Source organism: Seriola aureovittata, chromosome 8, assembly GCF_021018895.1.
Source record: "Seriola aureovittata isolate HTS-2021-v1 ecotype China chromosome 8, ASM2101889v1, whole genome shotgun sequence".
In the NCBI taxonomy this organism is placed as follows: domain Eukaryota; kingdom Metazoa; phylum Chordata; class Actinopteri; order Carangiformes; family Carangidae; genus Seriola; species Seriola aureovittata.
This window is the reverse complement of record NC_079371.1, coordinates 11,117,415-11,130,989: the sequence shown is the minus strand read 5'-3', so window position 1 is coordinate 11,130,989 and position 13,575 is coordinate 11,117,415. Positions and strand designations below refer to the sequence as shown.

The 13,575-nt window shown below is 38.3% G+C and overlaps 1 protein-coding gene across 5 annotated transcripts in view; it reads right to left on the bottom strand.

Moving 5' to 3' along the window:
• fam13b (family with sequence similarity 13 member B) overlaps positions 1 to 13,575 on the bottom strand; it is a 78,773-nt gene that overhangs the window by 38,328 nt on the left and 26,870 nt on the right. For all 5 annotated transcript variants that reach the window (XM_056382275.1, XM_056382279.1, XM_056382278.1 and 2 more), the window contains exons 4-7: positions 13,086 to 13,298; positions 11,616 to 11,793; positions 10,875 to 11,019; positions 17 to 144 (exon numbers count right to left, since the gene is read on the bottom strand). In XM_056382275.1, coding sequence (XP_056238250.1) covers positions 17 to 144; positions 10,875 to 11,019; positions 11,616 to 11,793; positions 13,086 to 13,298 — 664 coding nt within the window. The remainder of the gene's footprint in view (positions 1 to 16; positions 145 to 10,874; positions 11,020 to 11,615; positions 11,794 to 13,085; positions 13,299 to 13,575) is intronic.

Below are 13,575 nucleotides of genomic sequence, written 5' to 3'. Positions count from 1 at the left end.
AGTAGTTATATCTCACCTGGCTGCAGGGCTGTCATCACTGTGTGTGTGTTGTGGTGAGTCGGAGGAGGCAGGACCCTCCTCCCCGTCCTGAGGCAGCTCTTCACATTCTGCCTCACACTTGTCGTCATCCAACAGCTCTGTGATCTGAAGACAGAAATATAAAAGGACATGAAGTTATTACTAAAAATGTATTTATTTATTGAGATGAAAAACCATGTGACCACATTTTTAATTATAGCACCTCAATTAGTACACATGGATTTCTCTGGAGTTGTTATTTTTGGGATTGCTGCCAAAATCTTGCAATTTGAATTTGAAGAAAGAATATAAAATGGCTTACAGGTCACTTTATGTGACTTTAGGAGAAACTAGAATTATGCCTCAGTCCAATTCTCAAGTTCTGTGTTTCCTGTCACAGTTTCATAATGAATTGAAAACCTTTACACTTATCATATCAACAACATAAAAGATCTCTAACATAGTGTTTTGTGTCTATGCTTCACTGGCCATCAGGAACACTGGGAGAGATCCTGTTGCATTAGTGGCCCAGTGGACTTTCAAAAAACAACACCTGTATACCTGTCAATCAAGGCGCGAGTGTACCTGGAGTGAGCTCACTCGCCAATCACAATAATCAACCCTCACTAATCTGACTCGAATGGATGAAGTAGTGTATAGTGTATGTATTGAGTTATCGCCAAAAATTTTGTAAAGTCACAATGACCTCTGACCTTTAACCATCGAATTCTAAACAGTTCATCCTTGAGTCCAAGTGGACATCTGTGCCACACTCCCAAAAATGGTACAGACATAACCTTGAACTTTGACCTTTCAACACCAAAATCCAATCAGTTGATCTTTGGGTCCAAGTGAATATTTTTAGATAGATGAAGTGATAGATGTTGTTGTCGGCACAGAGACATAAAAGTTCCCTTATTTAGGAGATTTCTGAGATTAGAGTCCATCTACCAGCTAGAAAGCCTTTGTGACGTTGGCACTTGATTTTGACCTTCTATATTTGCAGAGATTATGTAACTACTGGCTAAATATTAATAACTCCCTTTCGCAATGCTATATTAATGCGCACAGAGCATCATCCAAAAAACAAAACAAAACAAAAAAACCTTTTCCTTTTAAATTATATTTAGTTTAGTTGTGACTTTTAGTGTCTGGAGATGAAATGCCCAGAACAGAAATTATCAGAGATTTCTGGCTATAGAGATTCAAAGAAAGGTGTTGATAACTGTGTTGGCATTATCAAATACACTATCTTTTACACACATATACAGTATGTGTGCGAGATAGGAAAAAGACATCACAGCCTGTTCCATAAGACATCTACATATAGATGAAGCTAATGAGTAAGACATTGACACCACAGATGAAGGAGAAAGGAGAGTGATAAAAAAAAGAATAAATAAATAAATAAAATTTTCTTGGAAGGAGAGATGGCAGAGATGGATGGGGTGGGCATGAAGAGTGGATTAGAAAGAGAAGAGGGAGGGATGGAGGGTTTAAAGTAGGGCTCAATGTCAGTATATCATTTTCATGTTGACTTAGCAATGTTCCCGTGCATGACATTGACATCAGAAATTATGTAATAGGAAAAGTAGACCCATCGTGATACACTGTCGAAATCTACTGCTCGACATAAAATTGAAAATTAATATTACAGATATTACAAATATTCCACAAATAATACTGAAAGCAGGCTTGTGCTATGATAAACATGTAGCCTGATGTTATTCCATTTTGGTTAGTGAAAGAATTTAGCATATATTTAGAGAGGAAAACTAGCAAGTGTCTCAAATGGATTTTTGCATTGACTTTAGCATCGTTGTGAAAGATGATGAAAGACACTTTAAAAAAAAGATGAATTGTCGTTTTTGTGCAAACACAGTTTTTCTTTCTTCACAAATGGACCAACTACTGGAGCTAAAAGTTAAGGAAGAAAATATTGTGATTATGTAACATTGTTCACAATACCACTGTATATAATGCAAAAGAAAAATACTGCATTGTTATTTATGCCAAATATAGTTTAGCCCTAGTTTAAAGGCAGAGGTAAAGGCTATTGATAGAGGGAGTGAAAAAGACAGAAAAGGGAGAGAGTCAGAGTGAAGACAGAGAGTGATAGAGGGCAGAAAGTAATGAGTCAGACAGTAAAAGTTAGAGTGAAGAAGGGAAAGAGAGGAGGGAAGGAGAGAAAGGGAAGGGTGGTAAATGCTGAAGAGACGAAGGGAGGGAAATAAATATGTAGACAGAAATAACTCATCATAACACAGATAGCTGACAGCGTGTGAACACAACACACAGACAAACAGAGCTGTAGTTTTCCAATAAGAAACTGCTCCTTTCTGTCTTTTCTACCAATTTCATTTCAAGAGCCATGTGGTTTTCTTTGACAAATATTTGTTTTGTTTGTTTTGTAATATCACCAACTGAAGCTACCTTACCATATCATACCTGCCATACCATCATCACAAAAGCTTTTCATGTGCTTCCTTGTGCACTGAGTGCCAGTTTAAACAACCCTGTTAAAAACACGGGTTAAAAGGTCATGAACCAGATTCATCATCATGACTTTTTTCCCCTCAATGTCACTCTGTTTGTCCTCTCCTCTACCCTCTTTCCTTTGCCTCTACTCTTTTCAACAGCAACCCCATCTGCTACTGTCACTGTATCGTCGCTATGGAAACATCTCTTCTCCAAGAGCTATGATTGGCTGTCGGGGAACTCTTGAATCGTCACATGTGCAGATCAGGGAGGATGACTAACAGGACTCCTTTCTCTCTCAGTGTGTGTGTGTGTGTGTGTGTGTGTGTGCGTGTGTTTATGTGTGAGAGAGAGGGAGAGAGATTAGGAAAAGAAGAAATCCTACTTCTAAACAGTTTCAGTAATATTTCATGTGTTTTGCTTATTAACGAGATCATTAAAAAGCTTCTTATGGCTCCAATTAGCATGTTGTTTGCATTGGTTTGCAGCCAAGCAAAACTGCACTGTGATGTGCATCTTTATTATGTAGGTGTGAAAAATGTTAACTGAATAAATAAATTATATGGAAAAATGACAAATAATAAGTCATCACCATAACCTCACAAGGCCCTTTTGCACTTAGTGTTTATGACCAAGAAAACAAGTCCACTCCGATTCTCTCTTATTATACATCTGCACACGCCTGAGTGTTCTGTGCTAATTGTTTCAATTATATTTAAATACTGTAGGTATACTATACATAACTCTTCCTGTTTGCACCCATATTAATAACCCTTACAGCTAATACACAAAAATAATGTTTAAAATTAAATCATTATGTAGTGTTTAGTAGTGAGTTTAGACAAGTACCATCTTACCACAGAATCCAAGGTTTCAATAAAAAATAAATAAATAAATAAATAAAAAGGGAATCATCATTTTGCGTTCATGGTTCCAAACTGAAACTGACAGACGGACAATAATCAGGATGAAACTGAGGGAGAAACAGTTAAGGATAACACCTCTCCATTAAATCAGACAGAGCACTGGAACAATCATCTAAAACATTCATTAAACAAACAGTTTCCCACCATCATCATCCAAATCAGTGTTCTTTGTGTGTAAAATTGTTCTAGATTAAATGGTCAGAATAACAATGCAGAAGGTGATATAATGAATAATGAAACATGAATATATCACTGCTCCCTAAACTATAGGTCTTCATTCAAACTGTGTGAACAGAGCAGTGAATATGATCAAGACTCTGCTGAGTAAGTTATCAGAAAGCCTCTGAGGTGACGTAACGATATTAGGGGATAAGGGTTGTTAAATCCCCTGTCACGATGACCTGGCATGGTCATTCATAGGGCTGGTAATATTATCCCCTTATTCAAGACTGTGGAAAATTTTAATCACATTAAGTCACAAATCACTGAATTAATAAAAAAGAAAAAAGAAGTTGCAGTGCGTTTCTGTGTGTCATGCAAGCTTTTTAGGTGTCAGTGTACTTGTACATGTTTGATACACAAGTACATTTCTCTGTGGTGTGTGTATGTGTGTGTATATGTATACCAGAGTAGGTGAAAAGACAGGAGAGAAAAGGCCCTGTAACAAAAGGTTGTGACCTTGGCCCTGGTTTAGGGGTCCAGTCCAGAGTCTGGGATGGATAATGCTGGAAAGCTTCAGTGGCATCATTTGTTTGGCCGTTGAACTGTGAGTGCGCCAAGAACACAGAACAATGACAACTGACTGGGACTGATATTAGTTAGTCAAGTCTCACACTGTGACCTAAATCTTTGGTTTTCAAGGCTCTCTTGTGCATCCCTTCATTCGGCCACCCGTTCAAGCAACATCAACACAACAATACAAGTTACTGGTTTTTCACAGGTTTGACCATGAATGAATATGAGAAGACAAACAGTTTGTTGTTATTTGAAACCTTTTCAACTTTGTAGATTTCTCTAATTTCTCTTTCTTTTTGTCTAATTAGTGATAATCTAATAATTCAAATCTATTGAATTTCTTCCTCCACCTTTTCACTACTATTTCTTTTTTTTTTTTTTAAAGAAAACTGCATGGGAAAGATCTTTGTATGTGTAACTGCTGTATTTAATTTTGCACTTCCTTTTTTGTTATGTTCTAATCCCCTATGATCAATATGTTAAACTGTTCACTGCCAGACTAGTTTTTGCCTCACAAACCTATGTCAATATTGTATTCAAATGGTTTCGTTGCAAAAAAAAACAAAACAAAAAAAAAAAACCAAAAACCTTTCGGTTGTCAGCTATTCAGTCAATCAGTCTATCCGTCTACCCATTTCTGACATTCATCTCTGATCTAACATACATATATTAACACATTATCCAATCAGTACTGGCCCTGCTGCACCATTAGACATACTGTGTTTGGCTGATGGAGGGATGTCTCTGAAAATGCCTGACATCATTGACTAAGGCTTAAATCACATAAATGAATACTGAAAAAAATACTGAGCTGCTAATAGATGAAAAAATAATTCTTTAATTTTATTCACTTATTTTGTATTTGAGTTTGAGGAAAGATCAAGTTTTAAACTACAGACTACTTGCAAAACAGCGAGGCATCCGATTGAGTGTTATTTGACAAATATTTCTCTTCATAAATTAACATGTTTGTTTTCAAGTGGCAGAATTTAAGCACTGATGAAAAAAAAAAAAAAAAAAAAACGTGTAAAGCTCCAAACTGTTTTTCTTCTTCTCTCAGTGTTTTCTTGCTCATCCTTGCCTGTGTGACTGTCCTGTTTACTTGCAGCAGTACCACTGGAGATAAGTCCTCTGGCCTAATGTTCCTGCAGTGAGTGGGCTGTGTGATGTAGCTTTCATCCTAACCTCCAAATGTGTTGGCAACTGATTTACAGACACTCAGATTCCCTCTGACTACTCATAGCATGCAGTCAAAGTAAATACATCAACAGTCTGGGTATGTGGTTGATGAAAAAAATATTTGTGGGAGTGTGTGTTCATATTATATGTCCCCCTTAGAGAGACATTATACATCTCCTCGGCTGTCCAACTAGGCCATCACCTCCTCCTTAAATAACTCCATGTTCCAACCTAAATAGGTTATTGCTCAACAGCTTATCACTTTGACACTGGATCATGTAGGTTTATATACTTCAACCTATATAAGATGTTACCTGCTTCTGAAAATTGTGAAACCTGGTATTTGTAACATTTGTCCATTCACCCAGTTCCAATTCATGTCAATAGTCCAGGGTACAGTGATACATTCACTGTAGCATCTGTAACATGGCTCAGGTCCAGAAGCACTTGACTACGTTGGCACAGGCAAAGTAATAGGGCACATCCTGATTTATTTATCTGCTAAGGTTGAACTAACAGACCTGGAAAAATAAGGCTTTCATTAAGAGACTAATTCATTAAGCAGACGGACCACAGACAGTCTTGTGTGAGCAGGCTACTGAAGCTGCCATTGAAGCCCTTTCCAGACATGAAATACATAACACTGCTGGCTTCATCTAGCTGTTAACGTGATGGCTTTTGATCATTCAGACATAAGTGGGCAGTACATTAATGTTGCTTATGCCTTTATTCAGACCCCTTGTTCAATATTTGGCACCTGTTGTATGAGAGGGTGTAATATCTCTGCTTGAGGACAGCAGTGAGTTGAAAAGTAATGAAATGAACCAAGAAAAATGTTCATCCTTTCCTCACAGGCTGAATCACTGATGTATTTAAACTTATTTTGCAGTTGAACTGAATTAATGACTATTATGTGCACAAGGGACATGTGTCCTATTCCCACAATAAATCCAATAAATGTACAATTAAATTGTCTCATCAGTTCTACCATTTATTTAGAGGATTTTGCCTATTTGACACTGTACAGTGACAAATAAGAATAGAATAACAAGAAGTAACAAGAGCTCTTTCTCTAATTGCTCAGATGTTGCATGTGAAGTGTTTCGTTAGATAGTCAGTGTGCGTTTAATTTCTCTGTGTGCATATTTGACCTCGTGCTCCTGTGCTTTTACGTTAATGCAGTGCCTGATTTGAGCTAGTAAGATTACCATTGTGACTTTTACATAAGAATGACTCTCTGGGTCAGACATGACTGACACAAAATTGCCATCACATTTATGTAACAAGGTACACGTCTAAAAGGGGCTTCAGAGGCACAGACCTGAGATTCAGTGGCCAAATCACATCAAGCCTACAAGTCATGTTTTGATTTCTCTACAACCAAGATAACAGCAGCTCCAAAACACAACTATATGACCTTTAAGAAAGGACAGTCTGCTCTCCTTCATGTTCACTACACACTGGTACTGTACTGTACTGCAGATGGAGGTGGAGTTGTCTGTCATAATGAGGAGTAAAGAGGTCGCTGTGCACGTGAAGAAGATAATAATGAGGCTAAAAAAAAGAAAAAGACTGAAGACCACAAGTCTTGTGGGTGAGCACGAATCATTCAGCAAGTTGAAAATGCTCTCCAGGATGTAGGCAGACAATCAAGAGAAGACTTAATGACCATAACTGCAGAGGATTCAGCACAAGATGCAAGCCACTGATAAACCTCAAAAACAGACAGGCCAGGTTGAACAAAAAAACCTGGTAAAGTTCTGGAACAAAGATCTATGGACTGATGACACAAAAATCAACCTCTATCAAAAGAGGAAGGTGTGGAGAAAAAAATGGAACAGCTCATGAACCAAAGCCACAACCTCATCTGTCAAACATGGTGCTGCTTCTGCTATGGCTTGGGCATGTATAGCTGCCATTTGAAGTGGCAAACTGGCATTTATTGATCATTTCACTGCTGAATGAATGCCGATGTATACAGATGCATTATATGCTCAGATTCAGCCAAAGGCATCAAAAGCCATTGGTCGACATTTCATCATTCAGCAGACAACGATCCTAAACATACCAAAGAGCTTTTCAGTGTGAAGAGGTGGAATAACTTTGACTGGCCGTCAATCACCTGACCTCAGCACAACTGAGCTGCATTCCACTTCCTGAAAACCAGACTAAAGGCAGAGAGACCCCACAACAAGCAAAAAGTGAAGAGAGAGCATCACCAGGAAAGATACAAAACGTTTGCTGACGTCTGTGGGTCAAAGACTGCAGGCAGTCATGGACTCCACAGGCTTTCCGACAAAATATTAAATATGATGATGATTTCATGTGGATCTGTCCAATTACTTTTGAACCCCTAACTTTTGGGAATTATGTGCTAAAAGAGCCATCTCCCACACAGCTCTTTCAATATTGAAGTAAACCTACTGAAGTATCCATTATTTTATTCAAGCAGAGCCTGAAGAGCAAAAATGTGTAACTGTCCAAACACTTACGGTGTGGACTGTATAATTCAAATGAGAACATGTTGCTTCATAATGCAACAGGACGTAACGTAGATGATTACAACTACGCTGTGTTTTCCTCCTGCAGTGCATCCTGAGAAAATGTGTGCTAAGGAATCAAAACTGACTCTCCGACAATCCAGCCCTTGTTCCAAGCTAGGCCAAAAACATCACGGCCTGTCTCATTACTGAGCGTACAGAGATGGTGAAATTTTATACTCTTATCTAAAACAAATAAGTAATGATTTTCAATTTTAGTTTTTTTTTTTCCCCCCTCGCTCTGTCCCGTTACCCCAGCAGTGAAAAGATTTTTCAGGCACTGAATCAAAACAAACACATCCACTGGGTATCATGATAGCAGCAACAACAAGCCTCAGCAAAGTTTCAATCTGGCCTAAACAATAATTCCACTGATTTTCAGGCCAAAATCCAGTTTGGCACTTCACATTGTTCACTGATCCACGCCAGCCTCATTGAGTTTCAAACTTATGCCCAGACATGCCACAGAACAACAACTGTCTTCATCTTTCTCACTGATTCTCTGTTGAGATTCCCTTCCATCACTTACATCGTCTCCCCATTTCTTAAAATGTGAATTGTCCATTCTTTGTAATTCAATTGTTGCATTCAATTGTAGTTCATTTGGATTCTTCTGACCTCTGTGAGGCATTTTTTAACTCCTAAGTCTGATTCAAGGCTTAACTCAAAGCATGAAGCGTGTGTGCGTGTGTGTGTGTGTGTGGGAGATAATCCCAATCATGAGCGTTTGTTCGCACAGAGAACCATTCCCAGTGTAGTCCAGGGGCTGTAGGTGTGAGTTGCATGGTTACATCATCACCAGCTTCTTTTCTTATCCCACCCCTCCCTCACCATCTCTCCCTTCATTTCTTTCTTCCTCTTCTCTCTCTGCACTCTCTGCATTTCTCCTCCATCTTCCAGTCTGCTTCCTGTCCCTCTACCTCTCTAAACCACCTACTTTTTGCCCTTTCTCTTACATAAGACACTGAGATCGCTGCACAGATGATTTGTCTTCGCAGATTTTTCTCACTCCCTTTGTCTGCTTCTTCTTATTTTGCTCCTTTTCTCATTCTGTCTCTGGGTAATGTTATATTCTCGTTCGTTTGACAGTCCAGACACTAAAATTTACAACTGGAGACAGACAGAAAAACCAGGAAAGATAAGGAAATTTAATTTGGAAAATAAAAATGAAATTCAATGAGTTGCATGGAAGAAATCTCTACTTTAGCTTATTGTTGTACTGAGCTCTATTTCAATCAATCAATATTAGCAAGCCAGAGCTTTGATTAGATTTTTAGAGCTTAGATTTTTTTCATGAATAAAGGAAGGATATGACTCATAATTGAAAGAACTAAAATAGACATCAAACTTGCAAAAAAATTTTATAAAAAGGAAGGAATTGGTGAAGGAGAGGGAATAAAGAGGGCAGTCAGATGTTTAGGAAAGTTGACCTATTGTAGATAATAAGCTTTCCCTTCTTTCTATCACAATGACTGTAGCCTTTTAATACAATATACCTGCTGCGTTGGAGAATGTGATCTTAAATGTGACAGGAATTCCAGTGGAAAGGCAACGTGTGATACCAATCAAGAGCTATCTTGTAATTATTGTGTTTGTGTATACTTTTTAATATAATAATACAATGTAATCAGACCACTGTAAAGTTAAAGGTTAACTATGCCACTGTTTGCAATGTTGGTACGATGATGAGGTTGTGTTGCTGGGTAACAGAGGAAATGCCTTTGAGTTTGTTTAGTCTGCCAGTCACGATCTGTGTGTTCAGTGTAGGTCTAAAGCAACGACTGGAATGTGTAATAGGACAAAGCCAAAGAGTTTCTTCAATGTGTACAGTCAATGTGTGTGGGTAGTGTGTTTGGATGGGGTTCTTCTAGAGTTATTTTTAGACTATTTTGTTGACGGAAGAACTATGCACTGTACAACATTACCTAGAGGAGGTGAGTACAACTCACATTCCTGTACAACACAAGTTCTGCCTGACCCACTGCAACTAGTTAATTAGCCTGGATGAAGTCATTCAGTATGAGTATCTGTAGACATGTATGCTAATGTAGCCTGATCTTTTAATATATCCAAACTACTGTAGCAGCAGTAATCACTAGTAGCTGTTACATCTACTGCTGGGCTGTGCCAAAAATTTCAATTAATGATATATAAACTAAAAACCTCAAACCAAGATTCTGTTTCTGAAATCTGAAGTTTAAAGTGAAGCGAAGGTTAACAAATTCACAGAGCAAAGGATGTGTTAAATAACACAGATGATTCATCAGTTGATTCAAAGATATCTAAAACCTTTTCACGCCACATTACTCAGCTTTATCAGCCGTCTCTCGCTGGTAAATCTGTTATTATGGGCCTTTCTTTTTCCACAAAGCAGGCGTGAGTTTGGTGTGTATTGTTAACAGTCTAATGGCATACCTAAACTTTAATCTTTCACTTTTTAGAGAAGGATTTGTCTGTTTTCTCTGTATGTCAACCCAGAAGGAATTTCACCCCTGGCCCTGGCACAGTTAAATGCCGCATTCTAGTATTTGAACAAAGGGGAAGAAAAAAAGACCAAGAGGGGAGGACAAAGAGGATTTTGATGAGAATTTCGACTTCTTCGCTATTATGTCAAGAATGTTGACAGTGAATTAATGTATTTATAATGTCACAATTTTCACTCAAAAAACAGCCTTCCGAAAATGTCTATATTATGTTTTACTCCCTATGGTAGTGTGTTATTGTAAATTTTCCCACATTTTTATTTTATTTGTCAGTTAATATATCAGCAGTTCAAAGACATTTATCGTCTCCTGCTAAAAAACTAACTAACTAAACAAACTAAAAAAGGACTCTCTGTGATGAAATGTTTTGCTATGATAGCTTAAACAAAATTTACCCCATTTTCACCATTCCATTCCAATTCAATCAAAAGACTTATCATATCATATTATATCATATCATATCATGTCATATCTAGAGAAGATATAAAGTTTGAAACAAAGCATATGGGCAGTACCTGTTCATTAATGGAGCTGTAGTCGTTCGTAGTGGAGACGTCATCGTCCTCTGAGTCGAATAGGCCCTCCTGGTTGTCTAACAGCTCTGCCAGGACTCTGCTGACAGACTCCTGGTCCCGAAGGTCCTCTCCTTCTGATGACAGACTGCAGATGGAAGACAAGAGAGGAGTTGTATTGGCTGTGCAATGCCACGCAGGGGATGTTAAATAATTCCCGTAGCTGAATAAACATATGCGGAAGTGCCTATTTGTGCCTCAGTTTGTATGTTTATGTGTATACCCAAATAGACATATTTCTTACTTATCTGGACCTTGTTAAAATTGTGTAAAACTACATATTTACTCACATAGATCTTTGCTTGATCAGAATAAAATAAAGGGAGCATTGCCGTGCTGCTGTCAGTCCACTCACTGGCTGCATTAACTGTGGTGTCACTTGTAAGACTGCAGCAAAATCAGTTTTTTCCAGACCAGCAATCTTGTTCTCTTTATTCCCCTTTCTGATGATTTGATGATATGGGCCAATTTGCACTAGATGATTTTATTTCCAATGCATAACGATAAACTGGAGAGTTTTGATACTGTAAATGACTAGTTTATGTGCAGAAATATGGGTGTAGAACTATACAAAAAGGAGGACAACCTGTCTGGACCTTAGTAAAATTATACACTTTAAATTATTTTTAGGTCTAAGGGAACGGTGACTGAGGTTAATCACGATTATGATGATTATGATCTTACTGGAAGATGTCTGGTCCGAAGACGGCGGCCAGCGCCCCAACGTTCCAGCTCTCCTGCTGAAGTGATGCCACACTGGCCAGGAAGCGGCACAGGAAACGCAACAGGCCGTAGTTCAGCTGGGGAAGCTGCTGCAGCAGGTACTTCAAGTTTCTACACAGCTCCTCTTCATTACTGTACTCTGGGAATGTTTAAAGACAGACTTATGATTAAATGTGACTATTAACATTTTCATAACCTTCACTGCAGTCAACATCTCTACTCAGTTATTGCTGTAATTAGTTTTACTGCAAAAAGGGTGCTGGTTTATAATCATCCTTAGCACAAGTACACTTTATACATGCAGCACGCAGCGCTACACAGCGCTGCTTCATTAGTTTACTTAGAGATACTTTGGAGTGAATTATAGGTTATCAAGTCCTTCGTGTTGCTTCACAGTTGACCTTAAAAATTCTTATTTGGTGAGGGTGTGCAGACACGTTAAGACTGTGTTCAATCCTCTGAGAAAGGTGAAATGGAGTGAAACATTATAATCCTTTATGTAGTACAGTAGTGCTATAATAGAATGAGAAGTGAATGATATGACATAGAGAGCCCAGAAAACACCCCTACTGCTGTAATCTGCATGACAGCAACAGGAACAACCATCATCATCATCATGACAAGGGGATTAGAGTAGATTATCTCTGATTGACTCAGATGCAAAAGAGGACAGGGCAAAGAGCAGAGACAGAAAAGGAAACTGAGAAAATGTAAAAACGGGAAATTTGTGGTACTGATTAGATGTCATCCACTTTTATAACTTAACTCTTAATTATTTGACTATTCCGTCTGATTTTAGTCAGTGCCATTATTTATATATTCCAAAATACAAGCAATGACCATGATCATCTTTTTCTAGTTTTTCCAAAAATTGCAAAAACATCTAAAGCAAAAGAATAAATGACAATTGGAAGAAAGCAACTCTGATTAACACAACCTGAGACAGCAGAGGCAGAAATAGACAGTATAAAGAAAAGGAGAGATAAGTAAACCTCAAAATAGTAGCGAGACAAACACACACAGACTGTTAAGAAAGAGTTTGTTTTAGCACGTTTCCGCTTCATTTAGTGACCTCACCCCTGTACTGTGTATTCACAGCTTAGATAACCAACATCTGCCTCCATGGCCACAGTCATAACAGGTTAACAAAATGTAAAGTCAACTTGGAAGAAATCCAGAAATGGTGGACAATAGTGTGTGTTTCATAGTTGTGGTCGCCTCTCTTTTTCTATTGGCAAGTACAAAATGGCAGCATAAAAACGCTCGATTTCTACAACACGCAAAGATAAATGTATGAAATAATCTTGAGACAGAGCAAAAAACATTAGCTGTGTGTTTCAGAGTGGATAAAAAGAGAAAGAGGGTGAGGTGAGCGAGTAGAGAAATATACAGAACAGCATTAGAAGTGGATAAGACATCCATGTCACACACCTTGGTGTAGCTGTAGTATGTGTCCCTGTATCGCTGTTGGTATAACGGGCTCAGGAAGCTCCTGCAGGAAGAGTCGGAGCAAACTGACCGCTGATGCCAGGTCTGCCTCCTTCTCTAGCTCCACCTCTTCACCACTGTCGTAGCGCTGACGCAGCCAATCCACACGCTCTGCGTTGCCATTAACCAGGAAGAGCCCCTCCAGGTCCAGATGACCTGATGACGCATAGAGCAATGATTACTGCTAGATATCTATTAATATTTGTACTACTGACTCAGTTACCTTATATATATATATATATAAAATGTATATTGTTATATAATTCAATTCAATATTTTAATATTTTCTGAGCTTGGGTTGGTTATTGACCGAAAATCCTTGTTTTCGATTAAACGTTTTTCTCCATTCCTCTGCACAACCTGCTCATATTTGTATCCACAAACATTCACTCTGTTAACAAGCCACCTGCATTTACGTTTAAATCTCTAAGGT